The 25,597-nt window shown below is 37.6% G+C and overlaps 1 protein-coding gene across 5 annotated transcripts in view; it reads right to left on the bottom strand.

Annotated features, from left to right (window-relative positions):
- The window catches only part of OPHN1 (oligophrenin 1), a 648,185-nt gene that overhangs the window by 156,059 nt on the left and 466,529 nt on the right, over positions 1 to 25,597 (bottom strand). For all 5 annotated transcript variants that reach the window (XM_057717522.1, XM_057717521.1, XM_057717520.1 and 2 more), the window contains exon 19: positions 16,252 to 16,411. In XM_057717522.1, coding sequence (XP_057573505.1) covers positions 16,252 to 16,411 — 160 coding nt within the window. The remainder of the gene's footprint in view (positions 1 to 16,251; positions 16,412 to 25,597) is intronic.

Here is a 25,597-nt window from a genome sequence, read left to right as displayed (position 1 = left end):
AGTTTAAGGTTGTACAGTGTTTTGATTTGATACATTTATATACTGCAAGTGATTACCCCCATAGCATTAGCTAACACTACCATCCCATCACATAATTACCATTTTTTTTTGTGGTTAGAACATATAAGATCTACTCTCTTAACAACTTTCCAATATATAATAAAGTATTATTAGCTATAAACACCATACTATACATGAGATACCCAGAAATTATTAATCTTATAACTGGAAGTTTGTACCCCTTGAACAGTATTTCCTCATTTCCCTTACCTCCCAGTTCCTGGTAATTACCACTCTACTCTCTATTTCTCTGAGTTTGGCTTTTTTAGATTCCACAAATAAGTGATAGCATATGGTATTTGTTTTCCTCTGTCTTATTTATTTCACTTAGCATAATGCCCTGAAGGGTCATCCAGTTACTGCATAGCAGCAGAATTTCCTTCTTTGTCATGGCTGAATATATGTTATATTTAATCTCACAACTTATTTATTCACTCATGTATAATCTCACAACTTCTTTATGCATTCATCTGTAATGGACACAGGTTGTTTTTATATCTTGGCTATTGTGAATTATGCTGCACTGAACATGTGGGTGTGGATAGCCCTTCAAAATCAGTTTTTATTTCTTTTGGGTATATACCCAGGAGTGAGATTGGTGGATCACATGGTAGTTTGATTTTTAATTTTTTGAGGAATCTCCATACTATTTTCCATAGGGGCTGTACCAATTTACACTCCCACTAACAGTGCACAAGGGTTCCTTTTTCTCCACACCCTTGCTAACACTTGTGATCTTGTCTTTTTGATAACAGCCATTCTAACTGACGAGGGGTGATATCTCATTGTGGTTTTGATTTGCATTTCACTGATGATTAGTGATGCTGAGTATCTTTTTATGTACCTGTTGGCCATTTGTATGTCTTCTTGGAAAACTGTCTATTCAGTTCCTCTAATCATTTTTCAATAGAATTGTTTGCTTTTTTACTATTTAGTTGTATGAGTTCTTTATATATTTTGGTTATTAACTCCTTACGTAATATACGGTTTGCAAACAATCTCTTCCATTCCATACATTGCCTTTTCATTTCATTGTCTGTTTCTTTTGCTATGCAGAAGCATTTTATTTTGATATAGTTCCATTTATTTTTTCTTTTGTTGCTTATGCTTTTGGTATCATATACAGAAAATCACTACAAAGATCAATGTCAAAGAGCATTTTCCCTATGTTTTCTTCTAGGAGTTTTACAGTTTCAGATCTCATGTTTAAGTTTTTATTCCATTTTGAGTTAAATGTAAGATAGGGTTCCAATTTCACTCTTCTGCATCTGATATAATGCAGATCTTCAACACCATTTACAGAAGAAACTATCCTATCCCCAATGAGTATTCTTGTCAAATACTAGTTGACTGCATGTGCAGAAGGGTATTTCTGGGCTCTTGATTTAGTTCCATTTGTCTACATGTCTATTTTCATGCCAGGACCGTAGAGTTTTGATTACTATAGCTTTAAAGTAGTATAGTTTGAAATCAAATAGTATGATGCTTCCAAGCTTTGCTCTTCTTTCTCAGGATTGAAAGTGGATCTGGCATTTCCACTCCTGGGTATATATCAAAAACAAAAAAAACACTAATTTGAAAAGATATACACACCCCAATGTTCATAGCAGCATTATTTACAATAGGCAAGGTATGGAAGCAACATGTGTCCATCAACAGATGAATGGATAAAGATATACACAACGGAATACTACTCAGCCATAAAAAGAATGAAATTTTGCCATTTTCAGCAACACAAATGGACCTGGAAGGTATTATGCTGAGTGAAGTAAGTCAGACAAAAAAATAAAAATACTGTATGCTATCACTTATATAAGGAATATAAAAAATTACAACAAACTAGCAAATATAACAAAAAAAACAGGTAGACTCGCAGATATAGAGAACAAACTAGTGATATCCAGTGGGAGAGGGAAGGGGGAGGGGTAGGGGATTAAGAGGTACAAACTATCATGTATAAAATAAGTTACAAGGATAAACTGTACAACACAGGGAATATAGCCAATATTTTATCATAACTATAAATGGAGTATAACTTTTAAAAATTGTGAACCACTATATTGTACATCTGTAACATAATATTGTATATTAACTATACTTCATTAAAATTTAAATATAAAAATAATAATAATTAAAAAAAGAAAATGAAACAGCCTTATTGCTGATATGGAGAAAGTTTTAGTGGTTTAGATAAAAGATCAAACCAGCCACAACATTCCCTTTAGCCAAAGCCTAACCCAGAGCAAAGCTCTAACTCTTCAATTCTGTAAAGGCTAAGAGAGGTGAGGAAGCTATAGAAGAAAAGTTTGAAGCTATCAGAAGTTGGATTGTGAGGTTTAAGGAAAGAAACTGTCTCTATAACATAAAAGGGCAAGAGGAAACAGCAAGTGCTGATGTAGAAGCTGCAGCAAGTTAGCCAGAAGATCTAGCTGAGATAATAAAGGTGGTTACACTAAACAACAGATTTTCAATATAAACAAAACAGTCTTATATTGGAAGAAGATGCTATGTAGGACTTTTACAGCTAGAGAGGATAAGTCAATGCCTGGCTTCGAAGCTTCAAAGGACAGGCTGACTCATTAGGGGCAAATGCAGCTGGTGAATTTAAGCTGAAGCCAACGTTCATTTACCTTTCTGAAAATCTTAGGACCCTTAAGACTTATGCTAAATCTACTCTGCCTGTGCTCTCGAAATGGAACAACAAAGCCTGGATGACAGCACATCTGTGTACAACATAGTTTGATAAATATTTTAAGCCTACAGGTGAGACCTACTGCTCAGAAAAAAAGATTCCCTTCGATATATTACTGCTCATTGACAATGCACCTGGCTACCCAAGAGCTCTGATGGAGATGTATAATGACATTAATGTTTTCATGCCTGTTAACATAACATTCATCCTGCAGCCCATGGATTAAAGAGTAGTTTCAACTTTCAAGTCTCATGATTTAAGAAATACATTTTATGAGACTATAGGTGATGTAGATAGTGATTCTTCTGATGGATCCAGGCAAAGTAAATGAAGACCTTCTGGAAAGAATTCACCTCCCTAGATGCCATTAAGAACATTTGTGATTCAAGAAAAGAGGTCAAAATATCAACTTAACAGGAGTTTGAAAGAAGTTCATTCTGACCCTCATGGATGACTTTGAGGGGTTCAACATTTCAGTGGAGAAGGAATTGCAGATGTGATGGAAGTAGCAAGAGAACTAAAATTAGAAGTGGAGCCTGAAGATATGACTGAATTGCTGCAATCTCATGATAAAACTTTAATGGATGGGAAGTTGCTTCTTATGGATGAGCAAAGAAAGTAATTTCTAAAGATGAAATATACTCCTGGTGAAGATGCTGTGAAGATTGTTGAAATGACAACAAAGGATTTAGAATATAACAAATAAGCTTAGCTAATGAAGCAGTGGCTGGTTTTGAGAGGATTGACCCCAATTTTCAAGGAAGTTCTACTGTGGATAAAGTGCTATCAAACAGCACGTCATGCTACAGAGAAATCGTTCGTGAAAGGAAGAATCAATTGATATGGCAAACTCCACTGTTGTCTTATGTTAAGAAATTGCCACAGCCACCCCAACCTTTAGCAACCAACACCCTGATCAGTCATCAACCATCAACAGGAGGCAAGATCTTCCACCAGCAAAAAGATTACAACTTACTGAAGGCTCAGATGATGGTTAGTATCTTTAGCAATAAATAATTTTTAAATTAAGGTATGTACATTGTTTTTTTAGACATAATGTTATCACACATTTAATGGACTACAGTATAGTGTAAACATAACATACGCACTGGGAAACAAAAAGTTTGTGTGACTCTATTGCAATATTCACTTCATTGCAGTGCTCTGGACTGAACCCACAATACCTCCAAGGTATGCCTGTATATGCCTGTTAGTTCCATTTGGGCTAAAGTATGGTTCAAGTTCAACATTTCCTTGTTTACTTTCTGCTTGGATGATATATCCATTATTGAAAGTGAGGTATTAAAGTCTTCTACTATTGTTGTATTTTTGTCTATTTTTCTCTTCAGATTTGTTAGTGTTTGCTTAATATATTTAGGTGCTCCAATCCTGGGTGCAAATTTATTCATAATTGTTATATATTCTGGATGAAATGTTCCCCCTATCATCATATAATGACCATCTTTGTCTTTTGTTACCATTTTTGGTTTAAAGTCTGTTACCATTTTTGGTTTAAAGTCTCTTTTGGTTCCTATTTGCATGGAATATCTTTTATTCTCCTTTCCCTTTGAGCCTGTGTGTGTGTCCTTAAAGCTGAAGTGAGTCTCTTCTGGTCAGCATACAGTTGGGTCTTGTTTTTTTAATCCAACCAGCCACTCTATGCCTTTTGATTGAAAAATTGTATCTATAATCATTTAGAGTAATCATTGACAGGTAAGGGCTTAACCAATGTTATCTTACTGTTTTCTGGCTGTTATTTAGTTCTATTTTTCTTTCTTCCTTTCTTTGTTGCCTTCCTTTGTAAACTGATAATTTTCTACAGTGGTATGTTTAGAGTTCCTTCACATTATCTTTTGTGAATCTAACACAAATTTTTGTTTTGTGGTAACTGTTAATTTTACATAAAACATCTTATATATGTCTATTTTACACTAACAATTTAAGTTCAATCTTATGCAAATACTCTTTTTATTCCCCTCCCTCTTTTCAGTTTTTGATGTCACCATGTTCAGCTCTTTATAGTGTGTATCCATTAACAAACTGTTGAAGCTACAGCTATTTTTAGTACTTTTGTCCTTTAACCTTTATACTAGAATTAAGTAGTTCACACATCACTACATTACAGTGTTAGGGTATTCTGAATCTGACTATATGCTCATCTTTATCAGTGCACTGCATATTTTCATATAAATGTTTTTATGTTACCAATTAGTGTCCTTTGCTTCAGCTTGAATAACTCTTTTCAGCATTTATTGTAAGGCATACTTAGTGGTGATGAATTCCCTCGGTTTTTGTTTATTAGGAAAAATCTTTACTTCACCTTCAATTCTGAAGGACAACTTTCTTGGGTGAAGTATTTTTGGTTGGCAGTTTCTTTCTTTCAGCACTGTGAATATATCATCCTATTATCTGTTGGCCTACAAGGTCTCTGCTGAGAAATCCACTGACGGTCTTATGGGAGTTTCCTTGTATGAAAGAATTTCTTTTTTTTTGCTGCTTTTAAAATTCTCTTTATCTTTGGTTTTAGACAGTTTTATTATTATGTGTCTTGGAGAATACTGTTTTGGATTGAAATTTTGAGGTGATCTATTAGCTTCATGAAAGTGGATGTCCAAATATCTCCCCAGGTGTAGGAAGTTTTCAGCCATTATTTCTTTAAATAAACTTTAAATCCATTTCTACCTCTCTTCTCCTTCTGGGACTCCAATCATTAGTACATTATTTTTGTTGATATTGTTTCATATGTCCTGTAGTCTTTCTTCATTAGTTTTCATACTTTTTAAAATTTTTGCTCCTTTAATTGGATAATTTCAATTGGTCTATTTTCTAGCTCATTGATTCTCTCTTCTGCATGTTCAAGTCAGCTGTTGAAGCTCTCAATTGATCCTTCAGTTCAGTCATTATATTCTTTAGCTCCAAAATTTGTTTCTTTTTAATGTTTTCTATTTCTTCATTGAACTTCTCATTTTGTTCTCATATTGCTTTCCTGATTTGTTAAATTATTTGTCTGTTTCCTCTTGTAGTTCTCTGTGCACTGTATAATGATTATTTTGAATTCTTTGTCTGGCAATTCCTGGTTTCCATTTCTTTGGGGCCAACTGTTGGAGGTTTACCATAGTCTTTTGGTGGAGACACATTTCTCAAATTCTTCATGATCCTGTGTAGTCTTTCATAGGTGTCTGCTCATTTGAAGAAGCAGTCACATCTTCTAGACTTTATGGATTGAATTCAGTAAGGGAAGCCTTTCTCCTGTGAGTGGGGGCATGCTGGGTTGTGCTATGACCCTCAGTCTGGTAGTACAGGGTGCCAAGTTTGGGAGCATGTGTCAGGCACCATGGGGTCGTGATGTCTCTTTGGCTCAGGCTACTGGGGTCCACAGTATCATCAACTGCATGGTTCTTGCTGGGTGCTGTAGGGGTTCAATGGTAGCTGCAAGGGCTTTTGGGGTCCTAACTGGCACCTCCAGGCCCAATAGCTAGGGACCAGGGCAGGCAGCAGTGGTGGTTGGAGCTATTGGTGTACACACAATCAGCTATGGGGGCCAACTGCAGGTGTCTGTTTATAAGCAAGGGCTAGTTGCAGACAGACATGTAGTGATGGGAACCAGGGCAGGTAGCAAAGTTCAGGGCCAACTATGAGCTCACTGGCAGCTGCAGAGGCCCTGGATGTCAGAATGATCTCCTATGGCTGCAATCTCTCCCCTCAGGTATGCACACTTCAGTGGAGGCTGGTGACAGAGTTCAGGTTAGAGGTGTGCAGGAGCACACATGCAAGTGTGGGTGCTGTTGTGTTGGCTAGTGGCAGAAGGCATGGCCTGATCTGAGCCCATATGCAGCATCCTTCCTATAGTCCTGATCTTGCTATATCAGAATTCCACCTCTTTGGTCCCCTGAAAGCAACCCTACAAGGATGAAGATTCACTTCTGATGAAGAAGTGAAGACAGCAGTGCGTTCGTGGCTTGCAGCTCAGCCTAAAACATTTTTTAATGAGGAAATATGAAAGCTTGTTGACAGATGAACAAAGTGTATTGAAAAGCAAGGAGATTATGTTGAAAATGATGTATTTATCTTTTCTAAAGGTTAATTCAAATAAATTCTACAGTCAGAGTGCAGATAATTTTTCACTCACCCTCGTATTTAGCTTTCCCTCTCCATTTCCTCTCTGAACCCATCTTCTTCTGTTTCTTCTTTTCATTAAACCATCCTAGTCAATCTGGCCTCCTTTTTGTACCATGAACATGATAGGCACATTTCTGTCTCAGGGATTTTCCACTTACCATTTGTTCAGCCAAGAATGCTTCCCCCCAGATATCTAAACAAACAATGCCTTTATTTCCTATGGATCTCTGCTGAAAAGTCATCTTCTCAATGAGGTCTTCCTGGCCACTGTATTTAAAATTTGAAAACCACTTCTCAGCCCTTCCTATTCCCCTTTTCTGGCTTACTTTTCATCTTAATGCTCATTACCATTTAACATACTATATGTTTTACTTATATTGATACTATTTTTCTAAATTACATGAGGGCTGCATCTCCCATGCCTAAAACAGTACCTGGCAAATGTGGGTACTCAATACATATTTTCTGAATGAATGAACCAATCAATTAATCAATAAATGATATCTGGGCTTTAGACCAAGCATAAGAAAATTACAGCCCACAGGTCTGCTGCCAGTTTTGCCAATATAGTTTTATTGGGATATTCATTTGTTTATATGTTATCTATGACTGCTGTCCCAATACAAAGGTGGAGTTGAGTAGTGACAGGTATCTATGACCTGCAAAGCCTAGAATATTTATTATATGGTTATTCAATAAAAAGTTTGCCAAACCCTGCTTTGGATTCATAGTTAACTACTTCCTAGATATTGCTCTCTGGATATATTTCAGAAATCTCAAATTCAATCTGCCTCAAACTGAGCTTCTTCTCCATCTTTCAAAAATTTTCCCATTGGGGGCTAGTGAGCCACAGCTAGGAGGGAGGGAGGTAAATGCTTATGTGAGCGCAAGTGTGAGCCAAGGATGTTATCTCAGACCCTAGAGGCTGCTACTGCTGCCATCAAGGATCCTGTGTGTAAAGCAGGTCACTGCCCAAATCCTCCTGGCAGCCTGTGCAGCCCGCCACTACCAAAGGTCCTGCGACCTGGGGCCAACTTCCCCCAGAGAATGCATGGCACACTTCAGGCTCTTGCAACTTCATGGTGGCCTCTGCTGCTAAAGGCACTCCTTGGGTATTTCAATTGTGACTGCCATATCCATCCCTTCCCCTGGCCTGAGTGAGCAAGTGAGCCCTAACCAGCCACTGCTTTCACCCCCTTTTGCCTGGGTGGGGAACAGACTTCTGAGGGCAGTTCACACACACAGGGGCGGGGGGGTGAGTAAAACCAAAGCTGAACCCCAAGGGCTGTGCAACCAAAGGAGAGAAAGGGAAATATCTCCATGCAGCCACAGGAGCAGTGGATTAAATCCTTACAATTGGCTTGGTAAGCCCTGTACCTGTGGAATAACAGACTAGACAACGAGTGTTCCTACAATTGGGGCTGTGGACTTTGGGGGTAAGTACACATGGGAGTAGGGCCAGATCAGTCTGAGCTGACACCACAGTGCCGACAGCAGGTCCAGAGACCAACTTAGAACTACTGCAGGACTTTCTGGTTTGATTTATGCATCTGATTTGTTTCTGGTTTTATGTTTTTGTTAGTTTAGTTTGTAGTCCTTGTTTTTATTTTTGGGTTTGCTTATTGGTTTCATTGCTCTCTTCTTTATTTTCTCTCTGTTTTTTTTTTTTCTTTTCTTTTTGCGAGTGCGTGTGTGTAGATTTCTTTGTGTGATTTTTGTCTGCTTAGTGTTGCTTTTACCATTTGTTTTGGGGTTTTCTCTGTTCTTTTTTCTTCTTCTTCTTCCTTTTCTTCCATGCTGTGCAGTTTGCAGGGTGTTGGTGCCCTGGCCAAGGGCCAGGCCTGAGCCTCCGAGGTTGGAGAGCTGAGTCCAGGATGTTGGATCAACAGAGAACTCCCAGCCCCATTGAATATTAATCAGCAAGGTCTCAACCAGAGGTCTCCATCTCAACACTAAGATCTAGCACCACCCAACGGGCATTAATCTCCAGTGCTGGACACCTCATGCCAAATAACTAGCAAGACAGGAACATAATCCCACCCATTAGCAGACAGGCTGACTAAAGTTATACTAAGTTCACAGACACTCCACAACACACCACCAGACATGGCCCTGCCCATCAGAAAGACAAGATCCAGCACCACCCACCAGAACACAGGCACCAGTCCCCCTACCAGGAAGCCTACACAAGCCACTGGACCAAGCTCCTCACTGGAGACAGACAACAGAAGTAAGAGGGAATATGACCCTGCAGCTTGAGGAGAGGACACCCCCAAAACAGTAAGTTAAAGAAAATGAGACGACAGTAAGTTAAACAAATGCAGCAGATGAAGGAACAAGGTAAAAACAAGACACAAAGGTAAAAATAAGATGAAACAAATGGAGAAGAGATAGGCAATCAAACTGAAAAAAGAATTCAGAGTAATGATAGTAAAGATGATCCAAGACCTCAGAAACAGAATGGAGGCACAGATGGAGAAAATACAAGAAATGTTTAACAAGGACCTAGAAGAACTAAAGAGCAAACAGTGATGAACAACACAATAAATGAAATTAAAAATACTCTAGAAGGAATCAATAGCAGAATAACTGAGGCAGAAGAACAGATAAGTGAGCTGGAAGATAGAATGGAGGAAATAACTGTCCCTGAGCAGAATAAAGAAAAAACAATGAAAAGAATTGAGGATGGTCCCAGAGACTTCTGGGACAACAATAATGCACCACCATTTGAATTATAGGGGACCCAGAGGAAGAAGAGAAAAAGAGAGGATCTGAGAAAATATTTGAAGAGATTATAGTTGAAAACGTCCCCAACATGGGGAAAGAAATAGTCAATCAAGTCCAAGAAGTGCAGAGATTCCTATATAGGATAAACCCAAGGAGAAACAGCCTGAGACATATATGAATCAAACTATCAAAAATTAAATACAGAGAAAAATATTAAAAGTAGCAAGGGAAAAGCAACAATCAACATATAAGAGAATCCCCATAAGGTTAATGGCTGATCATTCAGCAGAACCTCTGCAGGCCAGAAGTGAGTAGCAGGGCATATTTAAAGTGAGGAAAGGGAAAAACCTACAACCAAGATTACTGTAACCAGCAAGGCTCTCATTCAGATTTGATGGAGAAATCAAAAGCTTTACAGACAAGCAAAAGCTAAGAGAATTCAGCTCCACCAAATCAGCTTTACAACAAATGCTAAAGGAACTTCTCTAGGCAAGAAACAGAAGAGAAGGAAAAGACTTACAAAAGTAGACCCCAAACAACTAAGAAAATGGTAATAGAACCACATATATTGATAATTACCTTAAATGTGAATGTGTTAAATGTTCCAATCAAAAGACACAGAATGGCTGAATGGATACAAAAACAAGATCCATATAAATGCTGTCGACAAGAAACCCACTTCAGACCAAGGGACACATATAGACTGAAAGTAAGGAGATGGAAAAAGATATCCCATGTAAACGGAAATCACAAGAAAGCTGGAGTAGCAATATTCCTATCAGACAAAATAGACTTTAAAATAAAGACTATTACAAGACACGAGGAAGGACACTACATAATGATCAAGGGATCAATCCAAGAAGAAGATATGACAATTGTAAATATTTATGCACCCAACATAGGAGTACCTCAATACGTACGGCAAATTTTAACAGCCATAAAAGGGTAAACTGACAGGACCCCCAAAATATTAGGTGATGTTAACACCCCACTTACACCAATGGACAGATCATTGAAGCAGAAATTAAATAAGGAAATACAAGCTCTAAATGACACATTAAACCAAATGGACTTAATTGATATTTATAGGATATTCCATTCAAAAAATAAAAAAGTACACTTTCTTCTTGAGTGCACATGGAATATTCTCCAGGATAGATAACATCTTGGGTCACAAATCAAGCCTCAGTAAATTCAAGCAAATTGAAATCATTTCAAGCATCTTTTCCAACCACAAGACTATGAGACTAGATATCATTTACAAAAAACAAAACTGAAAAAATACAAACACATGGAGAATAAACAACATTCTACTAAATAACCGAGATCACTGAAGAAATTAAAGAGGAAATCAATAAATACCTAGAAACAAATGCCAATGAAAACACGATGATCCAAAACCTATGGGATGCAGAAAAAGCAGTTCTAAGAGGGAACTTTATAGCAATACAATCCTACCTCAAGAAACAAGAAAAAACTCAAATGAACTACCTAACTTTACACCTAAAGCAATTAGAGAAAGAACAACAGTAACAACAACAACAACAAAAAAACCCACCAAAGTTAGCAGATGGAAAGAAATCATAAAGATCAGATCAGAAATAATGAAAAAGAAATGAAGGAAACAACAGCAAGGATCAATAAAACTAAAAGCTGGTTCTTTGAGAAGATAAACAAAACTGATAAGGCATTAGCCAGACTAATCAGGAAAAAAAGGGAGAAAACTCAAATCAACAGAAATAGAAATGAAAAAGGAGAAGAAACAACTGACACTGCAGAAATACAAAGAATCATGAGAAACTAATATAAGCAAGTATATGAAAATAAAATGGACAACCTGGAAGAAATGGACAAATTCTTAGAAAAATACAACCTTCCAAGACTGAACCCGAAAGAATTAGGCACTGAAATTGACACTCTGAATAAAACTCTTCCATTAAAAAAAGCCCAGGGCCAGATGGCTTCAGAGACAAATTCTACCAAACATTTCGAGAAGAGCTAACACCTATCATTCTCAAAGTCTTCCAAAATACAGCAGAGGGAGGAACACTGCCAAATTCATTCTATGAGGCCATCATCACCCTGATACCAAAACCAGACAAAGATGTCACAACAAAACAAAATTACAGGCCAATATCAGAGCTGAATATAGATGCAAAAATCCCCCCAAAAATACTGGCAAACAGAATCCAGTAGCACATTAAAAAGATCACACACCATGATCAATTGGGGTTTATCCTGGGAATGCAAGGATTCTTCAAGATATGCAAATCAATCAATGGGATACACCATATCAACAAATTGAAGGAAAAATAAACATATGATACACTCAATAGATGCAGAAAAAGCTTTCGACAAGATTCAACACACATTCATGATAAAAACTCTCAAAAAGTGGGCATACAGGGAACCTACCTCAACATAATGAAGGCCATGTATGACAAACACACAGACAACATCATTCTCAATGGTGACCAACTGAAAGCATTTCATCTAAGATCAGGAACAAGACAAGGGTGCTCACTCTCATCACTATTATTCAACATAGTTTTGAAAGTTTTAGCCATGGCAATCAGAGAAGAAAAGGAAATAAAAGGAATCCATATTGGAAAAGAAGAAGTAAAACTGTCACTGTTTGCAGATGGCATGATAATATACACAGAAAATCCTTAAAATGCCACCAGAAAACTACCAGAACTAATCAATGAATTTGGTTAAGTAGCAGGTTACAAAATTAATGAACAGAATTCTTTTGCATTCCAATGCACTAACAATGAAAAATCAGAGAAATTAAAGAAACACTCCCATTTACCACTGCAACAAAGAGAATAAAATACCTAGGAATAAACCTACCTAAGGAAGGAAAAGACCTGTATACATAAAACTATAAGACACTGATGAAAGAAATCTAGCTATCTATTTTACATTTCGTAGTGTATCTATGTCTATGCTACTCTCTTACTTCATCCCAGCTTCCCCTTCGCCCCCCCACCCCCACCCCAGCCCCGTGTCCTCAAGTCCATTCTCTACATCTGCATCTCCACTTTTGCCCTGTCACTGGGTTCATCAGTACCATTTCTTTAGATTCCATATATATGAGTTAGCTAGCATTCAGTATTTGTTTTTCTCTTTCTGGCTTACTTTACTCTGTATGACAGTCTCTAGGTCTATCCACCTCATTACATATAGTTCAATTTCATTCCTTTTTATGGCTGAGTAATATTCCATTGTATATATGTGCCACATCTTCTTTATCTATTCATCTGTTGATGGGCATTTAGGTTGCTTCCATGTCCTGGCTATTGTAAATAATGCTGCGATGAACATTACAGTACATGTTTCTTTTTGGATTATGGTTTTCTCTGGGTATATGCCCAGTAGTGGGATTACTGGGTCATATGGTAGTTCCATTTTTAGTTTTTTAAGGAACCTCCAATGATGGGTGATCCTTTAGAGGGTCAGGACAGGGAGGGTGGGAGGGATTCGTGGGAGGGAGGGGATATATGTATAAATACAGCTGATTCACTTTGGTGTACCTCAAAACTGGTACAAGAGTGTAAAACAATTATATTCCAATAAAGAGCTTAAAAATGGATTAATGACCTAAATGTAAGGCCACACAGTATAAAACTCTTAGAGGAAAACATAGGCAGAATACTCTATGACATAAATCACAGCGAGATGCTTTTGACCATCCCCCTAGAGTAATGGAAATAAAAACAAAAATAAACAAATGGGACCTAATGAAACTTAAAAGCTTTTGCACAACAAAGGAAACAATAAACAAGGGGAAAATACAAGCCTCAGAATGGGAGAAAATATTTGCAAATGAAATAACTGACAAAGGATTAATCTCCAAAATATACAAGCAGCTCATGCAGCTCAATATCAAAAAAACAAACAACCCAATCTAAAAATGAGCAGTAGAGCTAAATAGACATTTCTCCAAAGAAGACATTCAGATAGCCAAGAGGCACATGAAAAGATGCTCAACATCACTAATTATCAAAGAAATGCAAATCAAAACCACAATGAGGTATTACCTCACACCACTCAGAATTACCATCATCAAAAAATCTGCAAACAATAAATGCTGGAGAGGATGTGGAGAAAAGGGAACCCTACTGCACTGCTGGTGGTAATGTAAATTGATACAGCCACTATGGAAAACAGTATGAAGATTTCTTAAAAACTAAAAATAGAACTACCATATGACCCAGCAATCCCACTACTGGGCATATACCCTGAGAAAACCAGAATTCAAAGATACAGGTACCACAATGTTCATTGCTGCACTATTTACAGTAGCCAGGACATGGAAGCAACCTAACTGTCCATTGACAGATGAATGCATAAAGAAGAGGTGGCACATATATACAATGGAATATCAGCCATAAAAAGGAATGAAATTGAGTTATTTGTAGTGAGGTGGATGCACCTACCACCTGTCATATGGAATGAAGTAAGCCAGAAGGAGAAAAACTAATACTGTGTGCTAATGCATGTATGGCATCTCGAAAAAAGGTACTGATGAAGTGACAGGGCAGAAATAAAGATACAGATGTAGAGAATGGACTTGAGGACACAGGGCAGGAAGGGGAGGCTGGGATGTAGTGAGAGAGTAGCATTGACATATATACACTATCAAATGTAAAATAGTTAGTGGGAAGCTGCTGCATAGCACAGGGAGATCAGCTTGATGCTTTGTGACAACCTAGAGAAGTAGGATGGGGAAGGTGGGAGGGAGACTCAAGAGGGAGGGGATATAGGGATATATGTACAAATATAGCTGATTCACTTTCTTGTACAGCAGAAACTAACACAACGTTTTAAAGCAATTATACTCTAACAATGATGTATAAAAAATTTCCCATTCTGTATTCCACACATGTATGAAGTACAGCCCAATCCATACAGTCTCCCAAATGTAAGTCTACTTGTCATACTACTCTACTTTGAAGCAAGGCTTTCCTAGGCCTTCAGGTATAATTTCAAACATTCGAAATTCCTTAACTAGACAAAGTCTAGTCCTTTTAGGACATGGCCACTGTCTGCCTCCAATCACATCTCCTGTCACTCCTATTTTAATTTCATGTTTCAACAATATAAAATGGTTTTGGGTTTTAGGCCCTTAGGCCTTTGTTCATGCTAAACTATCTCCTTGAAATTTCTTTTCCCTGTTTCCCTTTTTTTTTCCCACTTTAAGTATTGACATAGGTTGTACTTCTCTGCCAGCACATCCTTGATAATTCCAAAGTGTCTTGTATATACCCAATATTATCACTGTACCAAAATGACTGGTGAGGCAGCACTGCATAATGATTAAGTACTTCAACTCTGAGCCAGGTACCTGGATTTAAATTCCAGCTCTGTCACTAGCTAAATGGCCTTGGCATGTGACTGTCACATAGCATGTGTTTATTATTGTCTTCACATTTCAGCTGAAAAAAATGACTATCAGAAAAGTTATACTGTTCGATGTAACACAGATAATATGGCAGAGAACGCCAGTTGTTCTCCAATATCCATCCTCTCCTTCTTTTAATAAAAGAACTAAAGCCTTAGCTGGATACATGGCTGCCCCAAATAAAAACTAACTTTCCTTGCTTCTCTTATAGCTAGATGTGACCACGAGTTTAAATTCTGATAAATGGTATGTAAATGAAAGTGATATGTGTGACTTCCAGGTCACTGCCTTAAAGGAAAGGGTTATATCCTCCACTTTCTTTCATATTTCTGAATTGATATAATGAAGAAGATATTTGGTCATGTAGATGAAGCAGCACCTTAGGGATGACAAAACAACAAAGGGATAACCTGGGTTTTAGTCCCTGTCAAGTTATAGTATCAGGCCTGGACCACCTTTCTGAACTGTTCCAAAACCCAGAATTAAATCTCTTGTGTTGGGGCCACTATGGTGTCTTAGTAGCCTAACCTGTATCCTACATAATACATCTAGTAAGTAGAAGAGCTTGGATTTGAACTTTGCATACCACATGGACTATACCACCAGTCCCTCCTCCTGAAGAAAAGTTTTTATTGAATTATGCTCTATTAGGATGGCATTGGCTGCTAGAAAGCTTAAAGTCAAATATAGGGCCATCCATAGCAAGTGCATAGGACTTGTCATTAAACATTTCCTGTGTAGCCTCATTCCTGGGTTCATTTTCTTCTGTATCACTATTTTTCATTTTTCATTTGACCATATTATAATGTACACTTCCTCATATTTTACATACCATATAAATATAGCACTTTAAATTCTTTGAGAATGTGATGGGGTTTAAGTAAGCATAAGTATTGCTTTCTTTATGGTTCAATTGTACATATACTGCTTTTATACCTATCATTTTCCTTTGTTTACACGGTTGTATTCATATTATACTATTAACTCCTTAAAGGCATGAACAGGGATATCTTTCTTCTGCTATACCATCTTGCATGGGGCCTGATAATAAAACAACTGCATGCTCAAGCAAAGTTTGCTGAATGAATGACTTTTACAGAGTCAGAAATGCTATTAAATGCCACTGTGTCATATGGAATTTCCTTCCATTATAACTTGAGCCAAGGAGAAGACACAACTCTAAAAATTGGCTAGTGGAAAGTGTTGCATGTTTGAAGGAGTGATGGTGAGGACAGGAAATACATACCTTGACAAAGTGCTCAATTAGGATTTCCACCACAATGTTCTGGAATTTGATGTTCATCATGGCAGCCACAGTGTCCTCCTGAGCTCTCATGAGAGTGGGCCCAAAGATCACCCCCATGTTAGAGGGGGTCATAAGATTCTCTTTGCTGTGCTCACACACACTGCCAGAAGAGAAAGAAAATGATTAACAAGATTTTTTCCAAGGCCCCCTTGTAACCAAGATTGTGCTAGATTAGCTTTAGGGGGTAAGAGAAACTAACAAGTAGAAGGAAAGGAGAGGCCAAAAATACATATGGGAAGAAAATATTACAAAGGAATCACCTAGCAAAGAATACATGATAGTTTATAATTAGGGGCCAAAGTGAGACATAGCTAACTTAGTTTGTAGCATTGTAGAAGTCAAGGGAAGGGGGATGGCTGGCTATAGTATTTGGAAAAACAGGAGGGAAGCAAGACAGCATTCCAGGGCAAGAGGTACAGCATGTATAAAGCATATATAAAGAACAAGCACATACAGGAAGTGCCTACTAGTCTCATCAATCAGGAATCTAGTCTCTCTCCCAGCCCTAGCTAGAGAGACAAAAAAAACTCAAACAGCCAAAAGAGACCCTTAAGATTAGCACTTTATCATTGTCCTCACTTTACAGATGAAAAAACAGAGGTCCAAAGAAGGAAAAAGCTTCGGCTGAAGCCACAGTCAGGCTGATTAGAGAAGAGCCTATAATCCCAAGTTTTCTGGTCCCTAGTCACTTTCTTTACTTAAATTACCTTTAGTGGCTTCCTATCACTTATAAGACACAGCTAATTCTCTACAAAGTAGCAATTAAAAAGTCTTCAGTAACTTGATGCCTATTTCCAATCTCAATGTACAGCTTGGACACTGAAGCTGACCTGGATTTGAATCCCAACACTGCCACCCATTAGCTGTGCAACAGTGAGTGTTAGTGACCAAACCTCTCTGGGCTTCAGTTTTCCCACTCGTAAAAAATAGTATCCACCTCAGAGGGTGGTGAAATAGAGCTAAATTGCTTTATCATGGTATCCTGGAAATAGTCTATTAGAAGTATCTGCTGTTATAATGATCTCTCCAGGAGCCCCCATCTATGCACTGCTGATGTCTAACACTCATATACTACACCACTTAGATAAGGTTTTCTGGCTATATCATGCTGTTTCAGATCTCCATATCTTTGCTTATGCCATTGCCTCTGTTCAGAATGTCTCCATCCTCCTAGATCCAACAAATGTCTATTTATCCTTTGAGATTCACTTTAGGTGATATCTCCTTCAGGGCTCTCACAGTCCACTGTCCTCATCTTGACTGACACCACTGGCAAGTTGAGTATGTTGCAATTGTCTGTTTCTTATCTGCCTTTCCTAATAAAAAAAACTTCCAGGTGTGTATGTCTCACACAGAGAAGATACTAATAAATTATTTTTACTAGAACTGAGAGCCTCTAGCACTCTTTCCTGTAGTACTCGAGGCAGCCATGTAAAAGGTGTGCAGCCCTTTGGTCAGTTTGGCTGTGGGGGTGGGGAGATGAGGGAATGGAACAGCTCACCACAAACACTGCCCAGGTCAAGGCCCTTGAGAAACTGACCTCATCAAGAAGCAGGCTCTGGTCACTAAGAAGGTAATCGACAAGGACAGAATCCTTAGACAAGTCCTAATAAAGTCTGTTAAGCCCATGACAAAGGTTGGGTGCCATTCAGATGATAACGAACAGCAACTATTCACAGGCCTTTGGTATTGTTGGACTGGCGATCCCTTCTAACAGTTTAAACACTTCAGTAATTAACCCTTATTCTTTAGTGACAGAATACTTCAGATATTAAAATGGTAAAGCAATTCCATGCTGCCACCAAAATCCAGAATGGCTAAGCCACTAGTAGCAAGGCAAGGACGCTTGTGAGACAACAACCTTCAGCATGTGTGAGGAGGAAAGCTCTTTTTGTGAGCTTTGAAAGAAAGTGACTTTGGTGGAAAATGCCAGAGCTCACTTAATCCTCAATTCCAAAAGGCAGAGTATTTTATCTCTGAAGCCTAGTTTCACAGAGCGTAAAGCACTTGGTCAAGGTCAAACAGTTTGTGAATACATGGCAATACAGAGATTCTAGCCCATATCTCTTGGGCTCCAAGTCTTACAGTCATCCTATTGCATCCCACTGCTTGCTTGTCTAGTTCCTGTCAAGAAATCAGCCCCTATGGGGGCCCCTTTAAGCTAAAATCACCTTCTATTTCTCTGATGAAGGTTCTTGGTATTCCATTTAGGACACTCTTTTCCTTCTTGGTCCTCTTATGAGATTTGAAAGGTAATCTATTCGTTGGGGAGATTTCTTTCCATTTGACAACTCTCCTTTTATTATACATTTTGAAAACCACTAAGTGGCATAATAGTGGGTTAATAAGATGAATGAAACAAAAAACTAAGGGGATCATGAGTAGTTAATTAGGCAGAGGTTTGTAATATGATTTGAGAGCAAATAAATCTTAAATTCTCTAGTCCACTTAGACTAGAGAAAATGGGTACAACTTCTTGAACAGCAAAATTTAAAACAAAGAAATAGGTATGAGAGAGAAGTTATAAAAAGTCTCCAGTTTACAAAAAAAATAATTTTGATTAGATGGTTTAGATCAGAGGTCAAAAATTAAAATGCCTATAAAAACAGAACTACCTTATGATCCAGCAATTCCAGTTCTAGGTATATATTCAAAGGAAATGAAATCAGTATCTCAAAGAGAATATCTGTACTCCCATATCCATTGCAGCATTAGTCACAATAACCTAAGCATCTTTAGATGGACAAATAAATATATACACACAATGAAATATCAATAAGCCTTAAAAAAGAAGGAAATACTGCCATTTGCAACAACATGGATGAACCTGGAGGATATTATGTTAAATGAAATAAGTCAGGCACAGAGAGTAGAATGGTAGTTGCCAGGGGCTGGGGGAAGGGGAAATGGGGAGACATTGGTCAAGGGGTACCAAGTTTCAGTTACATAAGATGAGTAAGTTTTGGAGATCTAATAGACAGCAATATAAATATAGTTAACAATTGTATTTTGAAATTGAAATTTGTTAAGAGGGTAGATCTTGTGTTCTAGAAAGAAAGAAAGAAAGAAAGAAAGAAAGAAAGAAAGAAAGAAAGAAAGAAAGAAAGAAAGAAAGAAAAAAGAAGGAAGGAAGGAAAGAAAGAAAGAAAGAAAAAAAGAAAGAAAGAAGATATGGTAACTATGTGAGGTAATATAGTAATTAACTTTATTGTGGAAATTATCTCACAATATATACATATAACAACATCATTATGGTATATAAGTAATATGCCATAAATATATACAATTTTTTTATCAATTATACCTCAGCAAATATGAAAAAATATAAATAAAAATGAATAAATTCATTAAACTGGTTCTATCACTAATGCATTGTATGACTTTGGGCCTATCTTTTTCCATCCCTAGGTATCTGTTCCCTCACCTATAAAATGAGAAAGTTATTGGGTAATCTAAAAAGCCTTTCAGCTCTGCCATTTAATGACTCTAAGAAAATCCTTCTCTTAAAAATAATGGGAAAAATATGACAGTCACATATTATGTGCCTACTGTAGGAAGAACAGAACAATTTATTAAGTATGTTTGCCCTCCCCACTCTAAACCCCCTCTCAAAAAAAAAACCCAAATATAACAGAAAAAACACCAAATTGCCAAGAAACAAATCAAGAGCAAGCCTATTGATTCAACTATGGGAAACTTTAAAGGACAAATGACCCGTTTCCTTTAACAAATAAATTATAAGAAAAAAGAAAGAGATGAAGAAACTTATAGACAGGAACATGGTAAAAATATAGCGGCACTACCCTATAAAACCCTGGCCTTTGTGTTCTTTATTAGCCCTCCAAGTGATTCTGATACACAGAAAAGTTTGAAACCTACTGCTATAGATAAGGGATCACCAAACTATGCCTTGTTAAAGTTTTATCGGAGTATTGTGATGCTTATTCATTCACATATTATCAATGGCTAGTTTTGTATTACAAAGGTAGAAATAAGTAGCTGCAACAGAGTCCATATAGCTCATAAAGCCTTCAATATGCATTATCTAATCCTTTTTGGAAACCTTTGGTTGATTTCTGCTAGAGATTAAAAGAAACTTAAAAAACATTTGAAGAGAGTCCTATGTGTGGACATTATTTAGATCCTGAGTCAAAGAAAAAACATAAGACATATTTGAGACTACTGGAAAATTGAACACAGAATATTAATGATACCAAATAATTATTAACAATTTATTTTTAGATGTGATAATTATATTGTGTTTATATGTACACAGAATTTTCATTTTTCAATATACATACTGAAGTATTTATGGATAAAATAATGTCAGATTTGCTTCAAAATAACATGGGAGCAGGGGAAATGAATAGGGATATAGATGAAACAAGATTTGCTAAATATTGATAATTGTTGAAGCTGGGTGATAGGCACATGAGAGTTCCTTGTAATATTCTTTCCATTTTTTATATTTTGATATTAAATAATGATATGCAATGTTGAATATTGCATATACTTGAAATTTTGCATAATAAAAAGTTTTTAATAGGGTAAGATACTAATGGAGGGGGAGAGTGAGTCAGTGTCTGTCAAAGTGAGCAGTCCCTGAAACTGAGCAGGGCACTGTGGGGCTCCCAGGCACAGAGGACTTTTGTCCCCCATTTCTTGTAGGCAAGACTCCAGCCTCCATGACCTTCCCTAAATTCCAAAGGGCGGATTCAAACAGTTGCTAATTAAGGGAGGAGCAGCCAAGAAACCACTTGAGGCAAGACTAAAAGAACCAGAGAAACTCATCAGGATTAGGAAACTGATTGAGATGAGATTAAAGGAGTGCAGGCCCTACATACACCCTAATCTTGTCAGGAACCACACCCTTGAACTACTGTTATAAAATCCTTCATCAAATCCTCTGGGTTTGGGACACACAGTGTTTTGAGGAAGAAGCCTGCTGTGTCTGCCTTTGCCTGGCAAAGTAATAAAGCTATCTTTTTCTACTTCACCCAAAACTCTGTCTCTGAGATTTGATTCGGCACTGATGTACAGAGAAGCTGAGCTTTCAGTTAACAATTTTGGCAACCCAGGTGGGACTGACACAGGGACGATCAGTAGGGGAGTCCCTAGGGTGGGGTCCTTAGAGGCCAGATCACCTAGGATCCTTGCCTGGAAAGGCTGAGCCCCAGTCATACCCAATCCACCACCCTGGCAGCTGGAACTCTGAGGTGGGAATAGACAGTGGAAGAGAGGGACCACCCTAGCAGCTGCTGAGGCCCTTTTTGCCTTGAGGTCATTCCTCTCTTCCTCCTGCCTGGACCACCCTGAATTTTCTAATCTGAGGAATTAATTTGGGGAAGCAGAAAAGATATCACCTGACATTGTGACACCTCTGCCAGAATCTGGGTAAGTCCTTGGGAGTGCACTCCCAGACTCCTTTGATCTTGTCCATCTGAGGAACTTTTGGTTCTGCCTGGGGAATGTTCAGTTCCTGTCAGGGGATTTTCTGTTTCAGAAATTCCATCTGTAGGGCACTGCTTGGACATAGGTCACAGGCTAAGAGGGACCTGGAAGCAGCTACTCAGAACTTTGTGTTATCTGTTTTTTTCTGGCATAAGACTGGTGAGGGCTCTGTTTTGTTTTCAGTCTATGCATGAGGATTTTTCGATCAATATGGGAAGCACTTATTCAATTCCAACTGCTAGTCCCCTGGGGAAAATTCTGGCAGCTTGGTAGACCTATAGTTATAAACCTATGACAAAGAAAAGGAAATTCTATTGTAATTCTGTTTGGCAAATGTATATTCTTGAAAATGAGGAAAAAGCTAGAGCTGTTTTGTCACAGGAATAGAAAGACAGGAGAAGTACCATATTTTCAAGCATTCATGCAGTGACATAATAAAGAAAGTGAGCAGATGGATAACAGCCTGATGGTAAAAAGAGACAGGAAAGTCATTTTGCCTAGAGCTGTTTTTTTTTTTTTTTCTGAAGGGAAAGGAAAATAAGGTACACTGAGAAAAGAGTTGCATATGTTTTGTTTGTGGGATCATGTTTGTTTTTGTATGACTGTGTCTCAGTACTTGCATTGACTGGTTGAGATGAATAATGGCTCACATGTGACAACAGCAGGGTACCCTATTGCATTGGGTGCTGCCTGTGGCAGAACGTTGGTGGGATTTTCCCTTTTAGACTAGCATTGATATGGATGACAAGAGCTCTATTCCATCTTGTAACCCTTGCCCAGGGTATTTTTACAAAGCTGGGAGATCTTCAGCTATGCACCCATGAAAAGGAACTGTTATTTCTCTCTTGGCCTGTGCCTGGGTCCTCTGGAACACTTATCTATACCACCTCTAGTTCCCAAGACTGAAGAAAAAGGTGGGGAAAGAAGGCCTTAAAGTCAAGTGGAAAAACTGAGGTCTCTGGTTTGGTCTTTCTGTAAAAGTCAACTTGTAAATGAGCTCTATTTAATTGACTTGAAAGTAAACACTTACAAATTAAATCTAAATGTCTAGAAAACTGGCCAAGATAAATTTTAGGACGACATGATCTGGGAAATATTCAGTGCTGAACTGATATCTGCTATTGAAGGTAAGCTTGTTTGTTTGATTAATATAGATGTGTCTTTAGAGTCATCAATGTTAAGTAATGCAAGTGAGATAAGAGCTTTTGGGGAAACTCTTTAGGAATAATTGTTTTAGGAATGTGTACTTAAGAATAATCTCTTCAGGTACTTGGTAACTTAAAAATTTAGGGTTAAGTTAAATGATGGAAGTTTATTGAATAGGTAGGGCATTTCCAAATAAAACAAGATACTGAAACATTAATTAGTGAATATCTGCTTCCCTTGGCAGAGAGAGACTAAAGGTATTTAGAAAACTAAAGGTATTTGGTGCCACCCTGAGATATTATAAAAAATAATCTATAAGAAAGCACATGTTTTTAGAGTTGTGCATGATCAGGATTTTGTAGGATTGGATTAAATCTAGTTGGGTAAATGGATTTTGTTGGGAGTGTTCTAGGGCAAGACCAGATTTGTATTCTTCCTTCAAAATTTTCTTGGAATATTGCTTTTGATAACAGCTTGTGGGTTCCTTTGCCTTTTAGAGATCTGTGTTTGCCATTGAAATCTTTTCACTTTGATAAAACAAATAAGTATTGTTTGGCAGTTTCTAAAAGTTATTTTGACCTCCAACTAACTTTGAGATGCTTCAGAGGGCCACTGAGGCATCTCAGAGAGAAATATTTAACTAGGGTTATTTGGTATATTAGATTAAATGTAATCAATCAGTCAAGTTAAATGTAATGCCAGTAAACACTGCAATCAGATGTTTAACTGCACCCTTTTAAGTCTTTCTGTTGTTGTACTCTGATGCTTTTACAAAGGTGCTTCATCTTAAAGAAGATTTATGTGAAGGACCCCTTTTGACAAATATGGGTCTCTGATAAATTTTATATCATACTGCTGAGCTGGGTAAGGAAAAAAATCTTAATGGAGAATCTGATGGCTTCATAAAGAGTTAACAAAAGGATTGGTTACTGAGTGAACTAGTGAATATGGTTATAATGTTTATGGGTTTGTTTTTTTTTGTTTTTTGTTTTGGTCTGAAATATTACTCGTTTTGACTCATGTTCTCCAGATATTAGGAAGGCTTTCCCCTCAAGCTACTTATGACTTAGAGCAACTGGGTAAATTACACCTCTGTAGGTTAACTTGAAATGTTTTTCTTTTCTCTCTGCCTGGTCCCTCCAGAAACTGGAGACTCTTGGGTTCTGAGCAGCCTTATCATGTGAGTGAGAAAGACAGACTCCTTGCATTAGCAGGAAACTTGATATTTTGGGGAAGTCTATAAAAGAGAAACCCACCAAGGCAAAATCTGCAGGCCTTTCGTATGGCTTTCTAAACCTCAAGAGAACTTTAGGAGATTTAGTTTGAGACTCCTTCTGAGGAATTACACCAGAGTCAAGGTGGAGGAGCCTACCTGATCAATGGACCAAACTTTGAGAGCAAATGTCTTGGTTTGGCTGTGTTCAATAGAGATAAGGGTAATTTTAGGGAAAAAAAGATGTTTCAATAGATATAAAATTCTAGATCTGTTAATTAAAGTCCATATTTATGATTGTTATTGTGTTAGCCACACTTTTGCCCTGGTGTTTAGGAGAAAAGGAAAATTATGTAGCGAGGTTATCAGCATGTAATTACTCATGATTTATCACTGTTTGCTTTAGGTCTACTGCTAAAAGCACACGTACAGTGCTCATACGACAACTGGGCATAAATGATAAAATGTATCGCCTATAAAGCATTTCCTACTTAACATACCTCTGAGTTTGTTCACAATACCTGATCAGTTTTCCCCCAACATGGATTAATTAGGCAAATATAAAGGAGGCCTAGCACTGAGGGATATGATTTACACCCAGGGAAAAGAACTGAATCACCCCAGCACTGAGAGATAGATATTTTTGATCATCAATGTCTTCTATTGAAATACTTGCAATCAAAAGGGAAAATGAAAGAAAAAAAATCTGTACTTATTGAGGTATAAGGAAGTCACTCTGGCCTATACCTGCTTTAACTTTAAAAAGTGACCTGTTTTGTGGCCTTTCAGACATACATTGTATATCTGCTTTATCACTGAGTAGGGGAAAGCATTTGAAAGTCAAAATGGAGTAACTATGGTAAAACTAGGTGACCATTGTGGATGTGATTTTAGACACATTCATTCCTGTATTGTGGCGAACTTGAATTTTCTGAGCTATGTCACTCAGGATGCCACAAGGATTTAAAAAGTCCCTCACCCTCTTCAACAAGATTTTGGCTAAAGATTTAAGAGGATTGTACCTGGATTAATGTTGAGTAGAGGTCTTTCCAGCCAGAATGGAAAAAAGCATCTGAAGTGACAAAAAACCTTCTTCAGGACACTATTCCTGGGTACTGCCTTTCCTCTACTATTCAGAGTGACAATGGATCTGCTTTTGTTGAAGAAATAATACAAACAGCAAATAAAGCTTTAGGTATAAAATGGAAAATTTACTCAGCATGGAGACCCCAATTTACGGAAAGGCTAAGGAGATAAATCACACTCTGAAGGAAACTCTCACTAAGCAATGTCAGGAAACTCATCTAAGATGGAACATGGTCTTGTTGATTGCTCTCCTCCATATACCGGTGGCCCCTAGAAGTGGGCTAGGATTGAGCCCTTATGAAATTATATACAGGAGACCACTCTTAGCTCCTAAGAGTAAAGAAAGAGAAACATTTCTAACACAGGAGGTAAAGATTAAACAGTATGTAC

Source organism: Hippopotamus amphibius, chromosome X (assembly GCF_030028045.1).
Source record: "Hippopotamus amphibius kiboko isolate mHipAmp2 chromosome X, mHipAmp2.hap2, whole genome shotgun sequence".
Classification (NCBI taxonomy): domain Eukaryota; kingdom Metazoa; phylum Chordata; class Mammalia; order Artiodactyla; family Hippopotamidae; genus Hippopotamus; species Hippopotamus amphibius.
This window is presented reverse-complemented; position numbering and strand designations above follow the sequence as displayed.